Consider the following 13,766-nt stretch of genomic DNA (forward strand, 5'->3'; position numbering starts at 1 on the left):
CTTCACTGGTTGATTGTGTGGTGTATGATTGCAATAGCTAATGTGTGACCTCACGGAGAAACGCTGGAGGTGTGTCTTTCAAGTGGGTGGTTAAAAACTCTTTCCAAAAGTAAATCAGGAATGCTGAAATAGCACTGCAAACATCTTGCAGAAATGCACTCATTTAGAGAGATTGATGAACGGAGAGGGACGGAGACAGACAGAAGCATGAGGACAGATAAAGAGAAGTCAGAGAGAGTAACAGCAGTACAGAGGGAGAGATGATAATGCCATATATCAATCAGCTGCAAATGTTCAGCTTATTCATGGATGTACAGAAAGGAAAAAATAAGAGAAGTAAAAGACAAAAATCTGAAGCTGAGAAAATACAACACTGAGGAATTCAAACAAGCAAAGGACATCACTCAAATAATAAATCTGGACGACGAAAATAATCCTGCACCAGAAACTGGCAAGTCACTATTTCTGTTGTTTAGAGCATGCATTAATCAGGTTCTGTTTAATACTGTATATGGATAAATATTGTTTATATTGTATCTGGTTTTGTCATCAGTTGGAGATTGTGAGATGTAACTTTTTAATAAAAGCTGTATTTTGATTTAGAACCATTTGTTGTGCTTTTCAAAGATATCAGATTATTATAACTTGTTAAATGTTTTATTTATTTGTTGGTAAGATCAGGTCTCGTGTTTTTCATGTGTTAAAAACGTGAAGAAACAGTTAGAAAAAAAATCTCCTCATTAATTCACCCTCATGCTGTTTCAAACCCACAATATAAAAACGTATAAGTAACTGCTCAACATTTAGTTGTTTCTTTTGCAAGACTTTGAATAGTGCACAAGTCATATGGATCACTTTTATGATAACATTTTCACTCATTCTGTGTTCCACAAAAGAAAGACATATGGGTTCACTGTAAAAAGTGATAAGTTGACTTAACTTAAAAAAATTGAGGAAACCTGTTGCCTTAAAATTATCAAGTAAATAATCATTTTAAAAAACAAGTTAAGTGAACCTGACAATTCACTTAACTTATTTTTTTTTTTAATTATTATTTACTTGATAATGGGTTTCCTCAATTTTTTTTAAGTTAAGTCAACTTAATACTTTTTACAGTGTTGGAAAAAAAAAACATTACAGTTTGTAAATGATAAGTTTCCGTTTTTGGGGTGGACTTTTCCTTTTTGTGATGGGACAGAGTTGCTATAGTAACAGTGTTTGTCTCTCAAAGGAGGATGTTTGGTAGTATCGTTTCACACTTCTGCTGTATGTCACAGATGTTTCATTGCATTCACTATCACAAACCGGATTTAAGAGCATATAAATGTTACGGTCCAATCTGCTCTCACAGCTGTGCTTGGCACATCAGACAGTACAGCTATGAAGGACAGGTTTCTAAAGGACAGATTTCTGAATGGTGAGATGATTTTTGACACTTTTTGTTGATAGAGATTCACTTAAACCTGATCTCTGCAGCACAGCTTGCACAACCACTGGGCTAAAGTTTCAATGGTTTGAATTGCTTGTATGGTTTTAGAATGTTTTATTTGAGTGCTAAAAATCAGATGGTCTCAATATTTAGGTGCAAAATTCAGAAAGTCAAAGATGAGCACACCAGCATGGATGTAGCCCAACTCTCTGTTGGCAAATCATATGACAACACGCTTGTTTGTTCTTCTGTGTATTTCCAGATGTCTTTTGCAATTTTTACAAACTTAAATAATTTAGTGACTTAAATGACTTAATGACTAAAAATCTGTCCAAATATTACAAAAAGCCTGACAACATTGTGTGTGTGTGTGTTAAGCATACACCTGTCATTTATTATGCATTATGCATACAATTAGGAATTTTGCATAAAATATACCAGTAGGTAAAGGAAAAACAAAAACAAAAAAAACTTCATGATATATTCTTTGAAAACAAGTTTTAATATATATATAACAATTTAATTGAATGCAATGCATACATTTATCCTATATTATAAGGATGCTTATTTTACTGAAAAACAAGGCCATTTATTTTGGTAGTATTAACGCAACAACATATTACAATAATTTGGTTCTAGAATCAGTATTTTCAGAGTCTTACACTCATGTTGCTTTCTGACGTAGTTCAGTGATGTTGTAGCTCTGGAATGAGCTGGATCAGAGCCTCAGAACCATTACCATATCATCATTCAGAAAGGCCTATGACTTCTGCCGCATGCCATGCATCTGAGCTGATGTCAAAACTCATGAAGTCCTGCAAGGGTTCAGGCTTCAGCATATTTGTGGATGTATGAACACACACAGTTTAGGTAATTGCCTGTGCAATTCGTAAGAACACAATATGTGATCTTACTGGAATACTTGGCAGGGATAAAGTCAGATGTGTAATCTTTATAAACTGCGAATAGATTTTCCTATTGAAAACATGTGCTGAGAAGCTGTGCAGTCTTGTTTAAATACGGCATGTGTTGTTTTACCATTGTTTTTGTCTGTTTCAAGACTGGACAAGTTCTTCATTTTTAAGAGTTGCAGTATTGTGCTTTCATTTCTGTTGTGTAGCATGTAAACTTGGCCCTGGCAAGTTCCCCTGTTGATTTGAAATCTTTAGTAAATGTTTCTATTTTATAACATCTTTTTTCTGATATGATCCGATAAAAAGCAAATATAAGCATGCACTTAATGTACATACATTTGTAAGATTTATATTAGATTTGCATTTGCTTTTTTGTAATATAATGCACAAATAAAAAAATATATATCAGTGTGCATGTACGGTCAGCAAACAGTCTAAACAATTAAATTATCTGTTATGAAGTTCAAAGACAGAAACATCCTCTTCATCTTAATGTGGAACAGTTTGTTGTTCTGAAGTAGAGACAGTTCTTATTCTTTGTACAAAAACACTGATTCTTGTTTAAAGCCTGTGACACACCAAACTTACATCATAGAACAAACAGGGATGAAAGCTGACTGTGTCTAGGCCAACATTTGTGTTTGAACACATGCATGTTCTGCGCCTTCGCAAGCAAAACAGCTCTCCATACCAGCAGGTGGCAGTAGTCTGTATTTATCATTTGACTAAGATTGCAGATATAAAAACGGTAAACAAAGCTGCAATTCCTTACCATTTTGAATATGAATAATACTGATCAGCTGGTCTTCACTTACTTAATTCCAGATGGCCATGTAGCAAATTGGCTTAAAAGGGAATAGTATATAAATAATTACGGTTTCACTTTATTTTGATGGTCCCTTTAACACATTCTGTTGACAATAAGTAACATTGCACCTATATTTCTACTAACTCTCATTAGAGTGTTAGTAGTGTATTAGTAGACTGGTAGGGTTAGGGTTGAAAAAGTTGACATGTATCACAATAAAGAGTTAGAAGATATGAAGCAGACAGTCTAATAATACTCTAATGAGTTTTTGTTGACATGTAGTTGCAACATTACTTCATTAATAGAACATTACTATCAATAGAATGTTCAAAAGGGACCATCAAAATAAAGTGTTACCATAATTACATTTAATTATGATTAATTACAATTATTTATATCAGCTAACAGTAATAACTGTAGCAGCATTAAATTGCCATCAGCTGATCTGTCCGTCCAGCAAACATTCAGTGCAAGTTCATATCAAATCTAAGAAAGGATATTTTCTCGGCCACAGAAAATACTTTCCTAAGTGTTAATACATTAGAGCATGTAGTAAGGATCAAAAATCGTAAAGGGACATTAATTTGCAAGGCAGAATCAGAAACATGTAATTTGTACACGAGTTTTATTAACTAAACACTAACGCAGACTAGTCTAACAAACAAACATACGTACGTACAATCACTCATGAGAGAGTTGATGGATGAAACCATCAGGAAAACCAGAGAATGCACTTATGGAAAAAGTCATTTAACCACCTGAGTAAATGTATTTGGACGTGACGAGTGTCCGGAATGCAGTCTCAGATTAAAGTCTTAATGGTTTCAAGATTTTGGACTTGAGATCACGTTCTTCCGGGTTGAAGAGAGATGAATTCCAAAGATGTTCTGAGGTAGAAATGTTCTTCCAGGCAGAGAGTGGAAAAAGAGCTAAGAAAGAGATCTGCTGAGATCCCAGGATCCTTGGCTGAATGGAAAGTCAAGGCTGCAAGGCCTGGCACAAAAACTTAGAGGGTCCAGAAAAAGTTCTAGCTCACATCCTCTTAGGATCTAACAAAACCGCAGACTGCCAGGGTGTCACAATGATGTAAGCTTTATCTGCTATAGAGGTCACACCTCTGGGAAGTCAAAGAGCCTATGGTGACTTGAACTTTTGGAGGGAAAGTTTACGACTCTTTGTCTCCATGCATGGTAATTTGCATATGAACCGGACTGGAAGTTGATATACAAACTATTAAAGATTCTTAGAACACTTATATGTTGCATAGGTATCGACATATAATATACACTCTCAATTAGATCATATGAAGACGAATTGATAGAGACCAAACATGACATACATGAGGTAATATTAACTCATGGCATGCATAAAACAGGATACGATACACAAAAACATATACAAGAACAGTAATAATATACACAATGACCTAAAGAGATGTGTGTTTATTCAAATAAAGGTTTTTCTATGAATTCATTAGTTAACGAATTAAAATAAAAGAGTCAATTTTTATGGCATAATGTCTCTTTGTGCAGAGTGTTGCTCTGCCCGCATTCCTTTGAGCAATAAAACTACTGTTATCAAATCGGTTGCCATGGAACCAGAGGCCTGTTCTGCCTTCTTAGGTGTTAGATGCATTTCGGGGGAAGGGTCTACAGACCCTCATAGTTGGCCTTTTGGTTAGGTGAGGTGGCATAAGAGATTATTTGTTAAATATGACATATAGTAGTTGTGTGTCTGATTGATCCAAATGTTACAGCCATGAAAATGTTCACGTATTGGAATGCTCAGAAATGATGAAGATGTAAAATGACAAGAGCCTTCTGTGTGTGCTGCTGTTTTCTTGCTTTTGTCACTTTGGTTTTTCTTCTCATCTACTGGTTCACTAAATTGAACAGCCAATCAGAGCCACTGATGGGGTCTGACTATTGCCAATAGTGTAGCATGCACCACAAAAACTGGGCACTCAGTGTCAGCTTAGTGTGTCATGACCTTAAGGAAGAGTTCAGCCAAAAATGAAAATTCTTCATTTGGGTGAGAAAAGCTGGCTTTTGTTTAATCCTTACTCTTCCATTTTTGTGCTTAGGTCTGAGGATGTGGACGATTGTGGGTGTGGTCTGTCTTTCTCAGTGCATTATGGGTCAGCTGCTGGAGGCCAGGACCAAAGGAGCCCTGCCTCAGTTTATTTGCAGCATTCCAGGTTTGCCAGGAGCCCCTGGAAAGACCGGACCCCCTGGGCCTCGTGGAGAGGATGGCCATGTCGGAATACCAGGAAGAGATGGGAGGTATGGACGGAAGGGGGAGAAAGGAGAAAAAGGAGAACCAGGTAGAGGAAATTTCCCAAGCAACTGAATGGTTTCTCAGGCAAATCTAGTCCGTGGTGATGTGAAAGATCACAGAATGTAAAAAACTGAAAAATAACATCACTGGGGGCTAGTCCAGGATATTTCACCTTACCCTGTAATATAAGTGATTATATTTTCCAATCAATATAGAACATATTGCCTTATTTTTAACAGATACTGAACTGATATAAAATCAATCTGTTTGAGTTAGTGGTTACCAGTGGTCTTGGAGAACCCCCAACACTACCCATTTTCAATATATCTCTAATCTAACACACATATTTGAGGCCTTGGAATCTTTACTAATGAGCTGATGAGTTGAATCAGGTGTGTTTAATTAGGGAGACATCTAAAATGTGCAGTGTTGGGGCATCTCCAGGACCAGGATTGGGAACCACTGATTTGAGTGAACTACTTCTTTCTTCTTCTTCTGTTCAAAGGCCATTTGCACACTTAGTGCATATCGTCACCTAATGGGTGGTTGTGCAATCATTTTTCTTTTATTTACGTTTAATCTTTAATCCTTGAAAATAAGAATGGTATTGTTTGATGCTAGTTATATAATAAGTCATATCAGCCCGTACCACCCCTTCTGCCCCTTTGCTATCTGATGTTCACAGCGAACATTGTTCTAAACTCAGGGCTGCAGAAAGGGTATGGCGCAAATCACAAAATCATACTGACCTTAATTTATATCGATCACTCCTCTCTGACTTCTCTGCTAATGTTTCCACTGCTAAAAGGACATACTATCATGACAAAATTAACAACTCTCGCATGCTCTTTAAAAACATTTTCCTCCCTCCTTTGTCCTCCTCCTCCCCCTCCTTCATCAACTCTAACAGCTGATGACTTTGCCACATTCTTCATTAATACAATTACAAATCTCACTGCACAATTTTCCACACCACAATCTATCAAACACATCTTACCAGCACACATACACTCGTTCACATCCTTCTCTCCACTCTCTGATGCAGAAGTCTCTAAACTCATCCTTTCCAGTCATCCTACTACTTGTCTGCTTAATCCTATTCCATCTCATCTCCTTCAAGCCATTTCTCCTGCAGTTGTACCTGCACTAACTCACATCATTAACACATCCCTTCACACTGGAATTTTTCCCTCAGCATTTAAACAGAACTCTCTTAAAAAACCCACTCTTAATCCAACTCTTTTAGGGAACTATAGACCGGATTCCCTTCTACCTTTCATTGAAAAACACTTGAACGAGTTGTGTTCAACCAAGTCTCTGTCTTTCTCACACAGAGCTACCTCCTGGATATTAACCAATCTGGCCTCAGAAGTGGACATTCGACCGAAACTGCCTTGCTCTCTGTTGTTGAAGCCCAAAGACTTGCAAGAGCAGCTTCCAAGTCTTCATTACTTATCTTGCTGTATCTGTCTGCTGCTTTTGATGCGGTCAACCACCAGATCCTCTTGTCAACCCTATTGAGAAAGGGCATCTCAGGAACCGCACTCCAGTGGTTTGAGTCTTACCTCTCAGATAGGTCCTTCAAAGTATCTTGGAGAGGTGAGGTATCCAAGTCGCAACATCTAGCTATTGGGGTGCCTCGGGGCTCAGTTCTTGGACCATTTCTCTTTTCTGTTTACATGGCATCACTAGGTTCTGTCATTCAGAAACATGACTTTTCATATCACTGCTATGCTGATGACACTCAACTCCTCTCATTCCATCCTGATGATCCGACGGTAGCTGCTCACATCTCAGGATGTCTAACAGACATTTCTTCCTGGATGAAGGACCATCACCTTCAGCTCAACCTAGCTAAGACAGAACTGCTTATAGTTTCAGCTAACCCATCACTTCATCACAATTTCACCTTCCAGTTAGGCTCATCGACCATAACTCCTAAAAAAGTATCTAAACAAGACATCAGAGTGGAACAGAAAGTATCAGTAGCACTGTTAGCATCAAAAGATGATAACTGTTTAGGGGGAGGAAGCGAAGATGAAACCATAGCAGATAGCCGGGAGGGTGAGAGTGAGCGCAAGTTACGTCGAAAAGTGACATGTGGAGGGGTATGTGATGTGTCAGGAATCATGTTGAGGTTAAGAGTGTGGAGAAAGTGATCCGAGGTGTGCAGTGGAGTAACCAGTACATGACCAGTGGAGCATTGTCTTGTGTAAATAAGGTCCAGTTGGTTGCCTGATTTGTGAGTAGCCGTAGTTAACACTCTTTTGAGATCAAAGAGGCAAGTAGAGTGTGGAAGTCCGCAGCCTGAGGTTTATCTAGGTGGATGTTGAAGTCTCCAAGTATAACTAAGGGAGTACCATCCTCAGGAAAGGTTGAGAGCAATAAATCAAATTCTTCCACAAAGTTACCTAGTGGTCCTGGAGGACGAGAAACAACTACAAAATGGATTTTTAGAGGGTAGGTAATAGTAACCGAATGTGATTCAAATGAGCTGTTCATACTCAGAGATGGTAAAGAAGTAAATTTCCAATTATTAGAGATGAGCAGACCAGTACCTCCACTTCTCCCAGTCAAATGGGGGGTGTAGGAAAAGGATAAATTATTGGAGAGTGCTGCAGGTGTAGCATTGTCCTCTGGTTTGATCCAGGTCTCTGTCAGGGCCATGAGGTTTAGCCTTCAATGACTAGTAATGGAAGTAATGAAATCAGCTTTGTTGACAGCAGACTGACAATTCCACAGACCAATAGAAAAATAAAGTAATTTATTAGCAGACATAGGCAAAGTGCGCAGGTTGTTAGGATTGCGCTGTCTACAGTGTGTGATGTGTGGTTTGCGAGTGGTAGTGATAGTATTGATCTGAAAACACAGAGTAAGAATTGGTTATAAAAACTAAAACAGAAGTGAAACAAGTAGTAGGAAAGAGGATAAATAAAAAGCGATACTAATATCCCTTGCCGGTGTCCCTGCGTGGTTGAGTCTCATGGTAGAGTCGATGGTCTTTAAACACTTCGGTCTTTACACGACGGCTGCGGCGACCGCTTCCGCGGTATAATAACCTTTTTTATACCCGTCTAAAAAATCACTATTTAAATTCAGCTGAACACACTTTCCTTTTTATCACAACAAATGGCCAAGAAAGCGCTGACACAGATACGCGATACAGTACGAGACCAAACGCGATTTCAGCAAGTCTCAACACAGTACACAAAACAAGCATTTCCTAGCAACGGCAACTGCACTAAACACTAATGAGACAAGTAAATACACTTACGAGCTGATTTTAACTTCCACTGATAGACTGCTTCTCTCCAAAATTATTTCTTTACACTTTATTCTGCTGGTGCTTGAACACACTTTCCTGTTTATCACAACAAATGGCCAAAGTAATGTATTTATATAATAAAAATACATATCTGATATGATTTAATATATAATTAGCATCAAACAAAAATATAAGTCATATTCTCAAGGATTAAAGATTAAACTGAAAAAATAAAAATGATTGCACAACCATCAATTAGGTGGCGATATGCACTAAGCATGCAAACAACCATTGAACAAAAGAAGAAAGAAACTGTATGGCACACTTTTTCTTAGCTTCCGTTTCCATAGTGACTCGTTGATTCATCGCTCTGTTGAGAATGTCTTGAGTTTTAACCAGGAACATACTCTGAATTGAATGAACTATTCCATCAATGATCCACACTCCAGCTCAGTAGGTGGCAGGAATGCAGCTTTCTGTTTGTTTGCCAACTGCCATAAAAAGCCAGAAGAAGAAGAAGAGTTGAATGAACTTACTCCCGGACGTGTTTTTGGCATTGGGTGCTTCTCAATATCCCTCCTCGTGTTCTCCATCCTATGACCCTGAAACCAATCGAGCTCAGCCATCTTGAAGGACATCTCAATTCTCTAATTGCACCACAAGGAGGCAAGGATTGAGGTGGCTTCCTGAGGACTCATGAGCGAGGATACAGAGATGTATTTTGCGGAAGTATTTGATCGACTAAATGTGACGCACGTATAAATTCTCCTCCCCCTTCACATCTGTCACAATAATTCACATTTACATCTTGGGTGGAGCCAAGACACGAGGAAAGGAAACGAGTATGCACAAATAAGAATTGAGAAGCACCCAAGGTTTGGGGTTAATCAACCCAAAGTTCAGGGTTTAGCTGAAGGTAAGTTAACCATGCTTTCTGGAATACACCCCTGCTCTAAAAGTAATCAAATGTCGCATCTTGCTGAAGTCGGGGTTGATAGATCTGCCCTGAGTTCCCAAGACAGATGTCCGACAGCATTCTAGATGTTATTTCCAAGTAGGAGGAGGGAAAAAACTAATTTTCAAGTTGTCTGGAACCCAGCCTAAACTCTGAAGGAAAGTGGAGCTCAAGGGCCACAGTTGCGAAAACTTGCAGTAGAACAGGTGTGTCACAAGCTATGTTTCCATCCAAAGATTCAAATTAAACTTATGTGCAAAACTGGAATATCTAAAACATTTGCGAATAAATTACTTCATTAATGACGGCATGAGATGAATGGTTGGGTAGTATTGTATAGTCTGAACAGGTTTCTTGTTCACGACATGCCAATATTTTATGAGTCAAAATCGCATAATCTGACAGTGACTGTCGTAACCAACAACAAAGAAAAATTGTGTAGTCTGAATTGGGCTTTATACCGTCTCCTAGCGCAAAGTCACATGACTTTTTCGATGCGCATGGAGGAATTTATTCGGTAAATGTGTTTCCATTGTAGTTTATGAAAAAAAAGTTTATCCTACTCAAAGTTTTAGAATTTATGCGCATCTTGGAGTTTCCATCTAGCGTTTTTTTATGCAATATTCCAAAATGTGCAGAAAAAAAAGGTAGATGGAAACATAGCTACATTCAGTTCCTGGGGCCTGTTTCAATAAGGAGGTTCAACCAACTCTGAGTTTAAACTTGAACTCTAAGTTGACTTACCATGAGATGAGAAACTCTGAGTTTTTGGCTTCAGAACGGCTGAATTGTGTTAGTTCATTCAACTCTGAGTACGTTGACTCTGAGTTTAGCGCGTGCACCACGACTATGACAAGTCATGATCAGTGGAGCTCCGGAATTACGATTCACCATGGCAACAGCTCCCGCCAAAAAGATGTCCACGCACTTCCATCAATGCGTCAGTTTAATTCTTAATAACTGCCAATAACTTAATAACTGTTATAATATCAGAGGTGAAAACTGTAAATTATTGAACTATTATTAATTTTTATGGTATCCCATGGCAAATAAATAAATGAAAAAGGAAAAAGAGAAAAAAGAAACAAGAACGTGATAGCATGAAGTATAAAAACACAATTCAATCAAGGTAAAGCGTTAAGCATAAAAGGTTCATGAGTGTAGGCTAAATGACTTTACAAACATTTGACATTAAAATAGCGAGGCTTGACTTACCCTGCTTTCTTCGGTTTGACACACCTCCTATTTTCAAATGGAAAACCCAGAGTTTCCCTCATTTCAGGGTTAACATACTCAAGAGTTTTCACTTAACCTCCTTTCTGAAACAGGCCCCTGGACAGTTGAGCTCCAATCCTAATCAAACACACCTGAAACAGATAATCAAGGTCTTCACTGTTATAGGTGTTTTGGAGCTACACTCTGCAGGAAAGTGGCTCTACAGGACCGGAGTTTGACACATGTGCAGGAGAATATTGTTTGGATATTTGCCTCAGTTTTTCTGACTCATAATGACAGGTTATCAAATTGTGATAAATCACACACAGATAAACATCTTATTAAGGACAAGTATAAACAACCAAAGGATTTTTTTTTCATTTCTAGTCCTGGGGGAGATCTGAGTTCCAGAAAGATATACATCATTGCATTTAAGCATTTCCAACCACATCCACATCAAAATATGTTGCATTCTGAGCATGAAGGTTTTTAATAATAGTGTCAAATAAATAATTTCAGACTGGGCCAGTGCAATTACAATGTTGTTTGAAAGGATTTTGGCTTAACATCAACAGTATCTTGTGTTTGTTTCAGGCCTCAGAGGTAGAGTCGGGCCGACGGGAAAGTTCGGGGAACGTGGAGAGAGAGGTTTCATTGGGAAGCGTGGACCTGAAGGTGATTCTGGAGATTTAGGGCCTCCTGGTCCTCCGGGACGTCTCGGACTAAAAGGTGACAAGGGCCAACGAGGCCCTCTGGGAGAACCAGGCATCTGCAGATGTGGAAGTTTGGTTCCCAAATCCGCTTTCTCTGTAGGCATCACTAGTAGCTACCCCACTGAGCAAGCGCCTATCAAATTCAACAAAGTCCTGTTTAATGAGGGTGGACACTACAACCCAGAGACCGGAAAATTCATTTGTGCTTACCCAGGAATATACTACTTTACTTATGACATCACACTGGCCAACAAGCACTTGGCCATTGGTTTGGTTCAGAACGGACAGTACCGGATAAAGACTTTTGATGCCAACACAGGAAACCATGATGTGGCGTCTGGCTCAACAGTGATATTTCTCAACCCAGAGGATGAGGTGTGGCTGGAGATCTTTTACAAGGACCAGAACGGCCTGTTTGCTGACCCTGGCTGGGCTGACAGTCTGTTCTCTGGGTTTTTACTTTATGCAGATACAAACTATATGGATACATTGGCTGAAGACTACTAGCAGCTGCGGTAACAACCTTTAATGGTGCTATCTTGGATTGGGTCATGCTGTTTTTCAGCATCTCACGCCATGAATGTTACATTTTTAGACACTGTTTCCATTTTTTAAAAATAAGTTGTATAGTAAAAAAGTACAAAACGTTTTAAAAAATCCTGCATTCAATTATTTCTGTTATAGTGATATTTTTGAACAGAAAAATGTGTCCAGTGTGAATGACCTCTAACTTGCTGAAAGTCACCAATATTGTTTTAAAAATACTGAAAATGAACATGATGTTGTTACCTATCATACAAATAAAAGTGAGATTCTTTTTGTTTTATATGCATAACAGTTTTGGGCTGAATATGTTAACTTTTTCCACATTTATTCCACTTCTTCCATATTTTGAAAATACCAGTATATGGCCCAGAACATATTCTGACTCATAGATCCCTCTTAAAAATATATGTAAACATTTTTAAGTGTGTGGATTTTGTTTCTTTAGTGAATATTTAATTTTAATAAAAAGTAGTTACCCTTACAGAAAAAAACAGCAAACCAAACCAACAATCAAAAAACACATATCACATTTACAATCATGTGCTTTTCACAAGGGAAATGTGGTTCTGGGATATTTTTATGGTGTAAATATGTGAAACCCGTATGATCACAGGGGTTTTACATTTCATGTGATTGCACATGTGAAATTTATGTGATTTTTCTGGAAGTGTAACTACATTTTTAATTTAAATATTTGCTTACTAAAGACACAAAACAAACAAAGAATGTATAATCATGTGAAATATTATATTGTATTATACAAAGAGTATATGCTGTTTTTGATGACCAATAAATACAGAATGACAGTGTTTGCCATGACAGATCATGCTACATTATTTTTATGCTGTGTGTATTCATGTGTCAAATTAACCAAAAGATTTGAACAGAAACTCCCTTGGTTTTATTGTTTCAATGAGTCACTTCTTGAATTCATTTTAATTTGTCATAAGAGAGTTTGTCCGCTGTCAGAGGAAACAGCTCAACCATCTGGACTGCTTTGAGATCTTGACCTGAACAAAAGCTTTGTGGCTATATAAGTGATAGAGTAATATAATATTTGTTTTGAATATTTTAGGCATTTAAAAAAATATATATTTTTCAAATCTATTTAGAAGAAGAAAAACCAGACATATGTTTCAAGGTTAATTTCAAAAGTTTAATAAATAAGATGATTGGACCAATATGTCCCTGTAATTCTGCACTTGTGCGCTCATGTTGTGCGTAAATCCTCTCCATGTGTCACCGACTGGATAAGTAATAGTGGGAAAATTTGTTACAGACAGATGATTCTGTCAGAAGATAGAAAAGTAAAAAAAAAAAATACAGTGAATGAGGTCAGATTTGTTCTTCCACTAAACCAAAGTCCTGTTCATTGCAGCAGAAATCCTAGTTCCCAAGGGTTTTAGTGATTTCTAATCTGTCATCCAATAAATAGTTGAAATCAAAACAGGGTGTAAGGATTGTTACTGGAACTGGTCTGAAGTAAAATATTTATTAGGATGTATTTTAGAAATAATACACTGTATGTGTTTAAGATAACATAACTGAGACTCAGAAGGTCTAAATCAGGCATCCTCAAATCTGGCCCACTCCTGCAGAGTTTAGCTCCAACCCTAATCAAACACTCATTAGATCATTGGTCTC

The 13,766-nt window shown here is 37.8% G+C and overlaps 1 protein-coding gene across 1 annotated transcript; it reads left to right on the plus strand.

Moving 5' to 3' along the window:
- Positions 1-116: 116 nt before the first annotated feature.
- On the plus strand, positions 117-13,017 carry LOC306860991 (uncharacterized protein). The gene is made up of 3 exons (XM_079403036.1): positions 117-451; positions 5,235-5,474; positions 11,458-13,017. Exons 1-3 carry the CDS (start codon positions 310-312, stop codon positions 12,081-12,083), a joined length of 1,008 nt encoding a protein of 335 aa, XP_079259162.1. The 5' UTR covers positions 117-309; the 3' UTR covers positions 12,084-13,017.
- The last annotated feature ends 749 nt before the right edge of the window (positions 13,018-13,766 follow it).

This window comes from Barbus barbus (genome assembly GCF_936440315.1).
Source record: "Barbus barbus genome assembly, chromosome: 41".
In the NCBI taxonomy this organism is placed as follows: domain Eukaryota; kingdom Metazoa; phylum Chordata; class Actinopteri; order Cypriniformes; family Cyprinidae; genus Barbus; species Barbus barbus.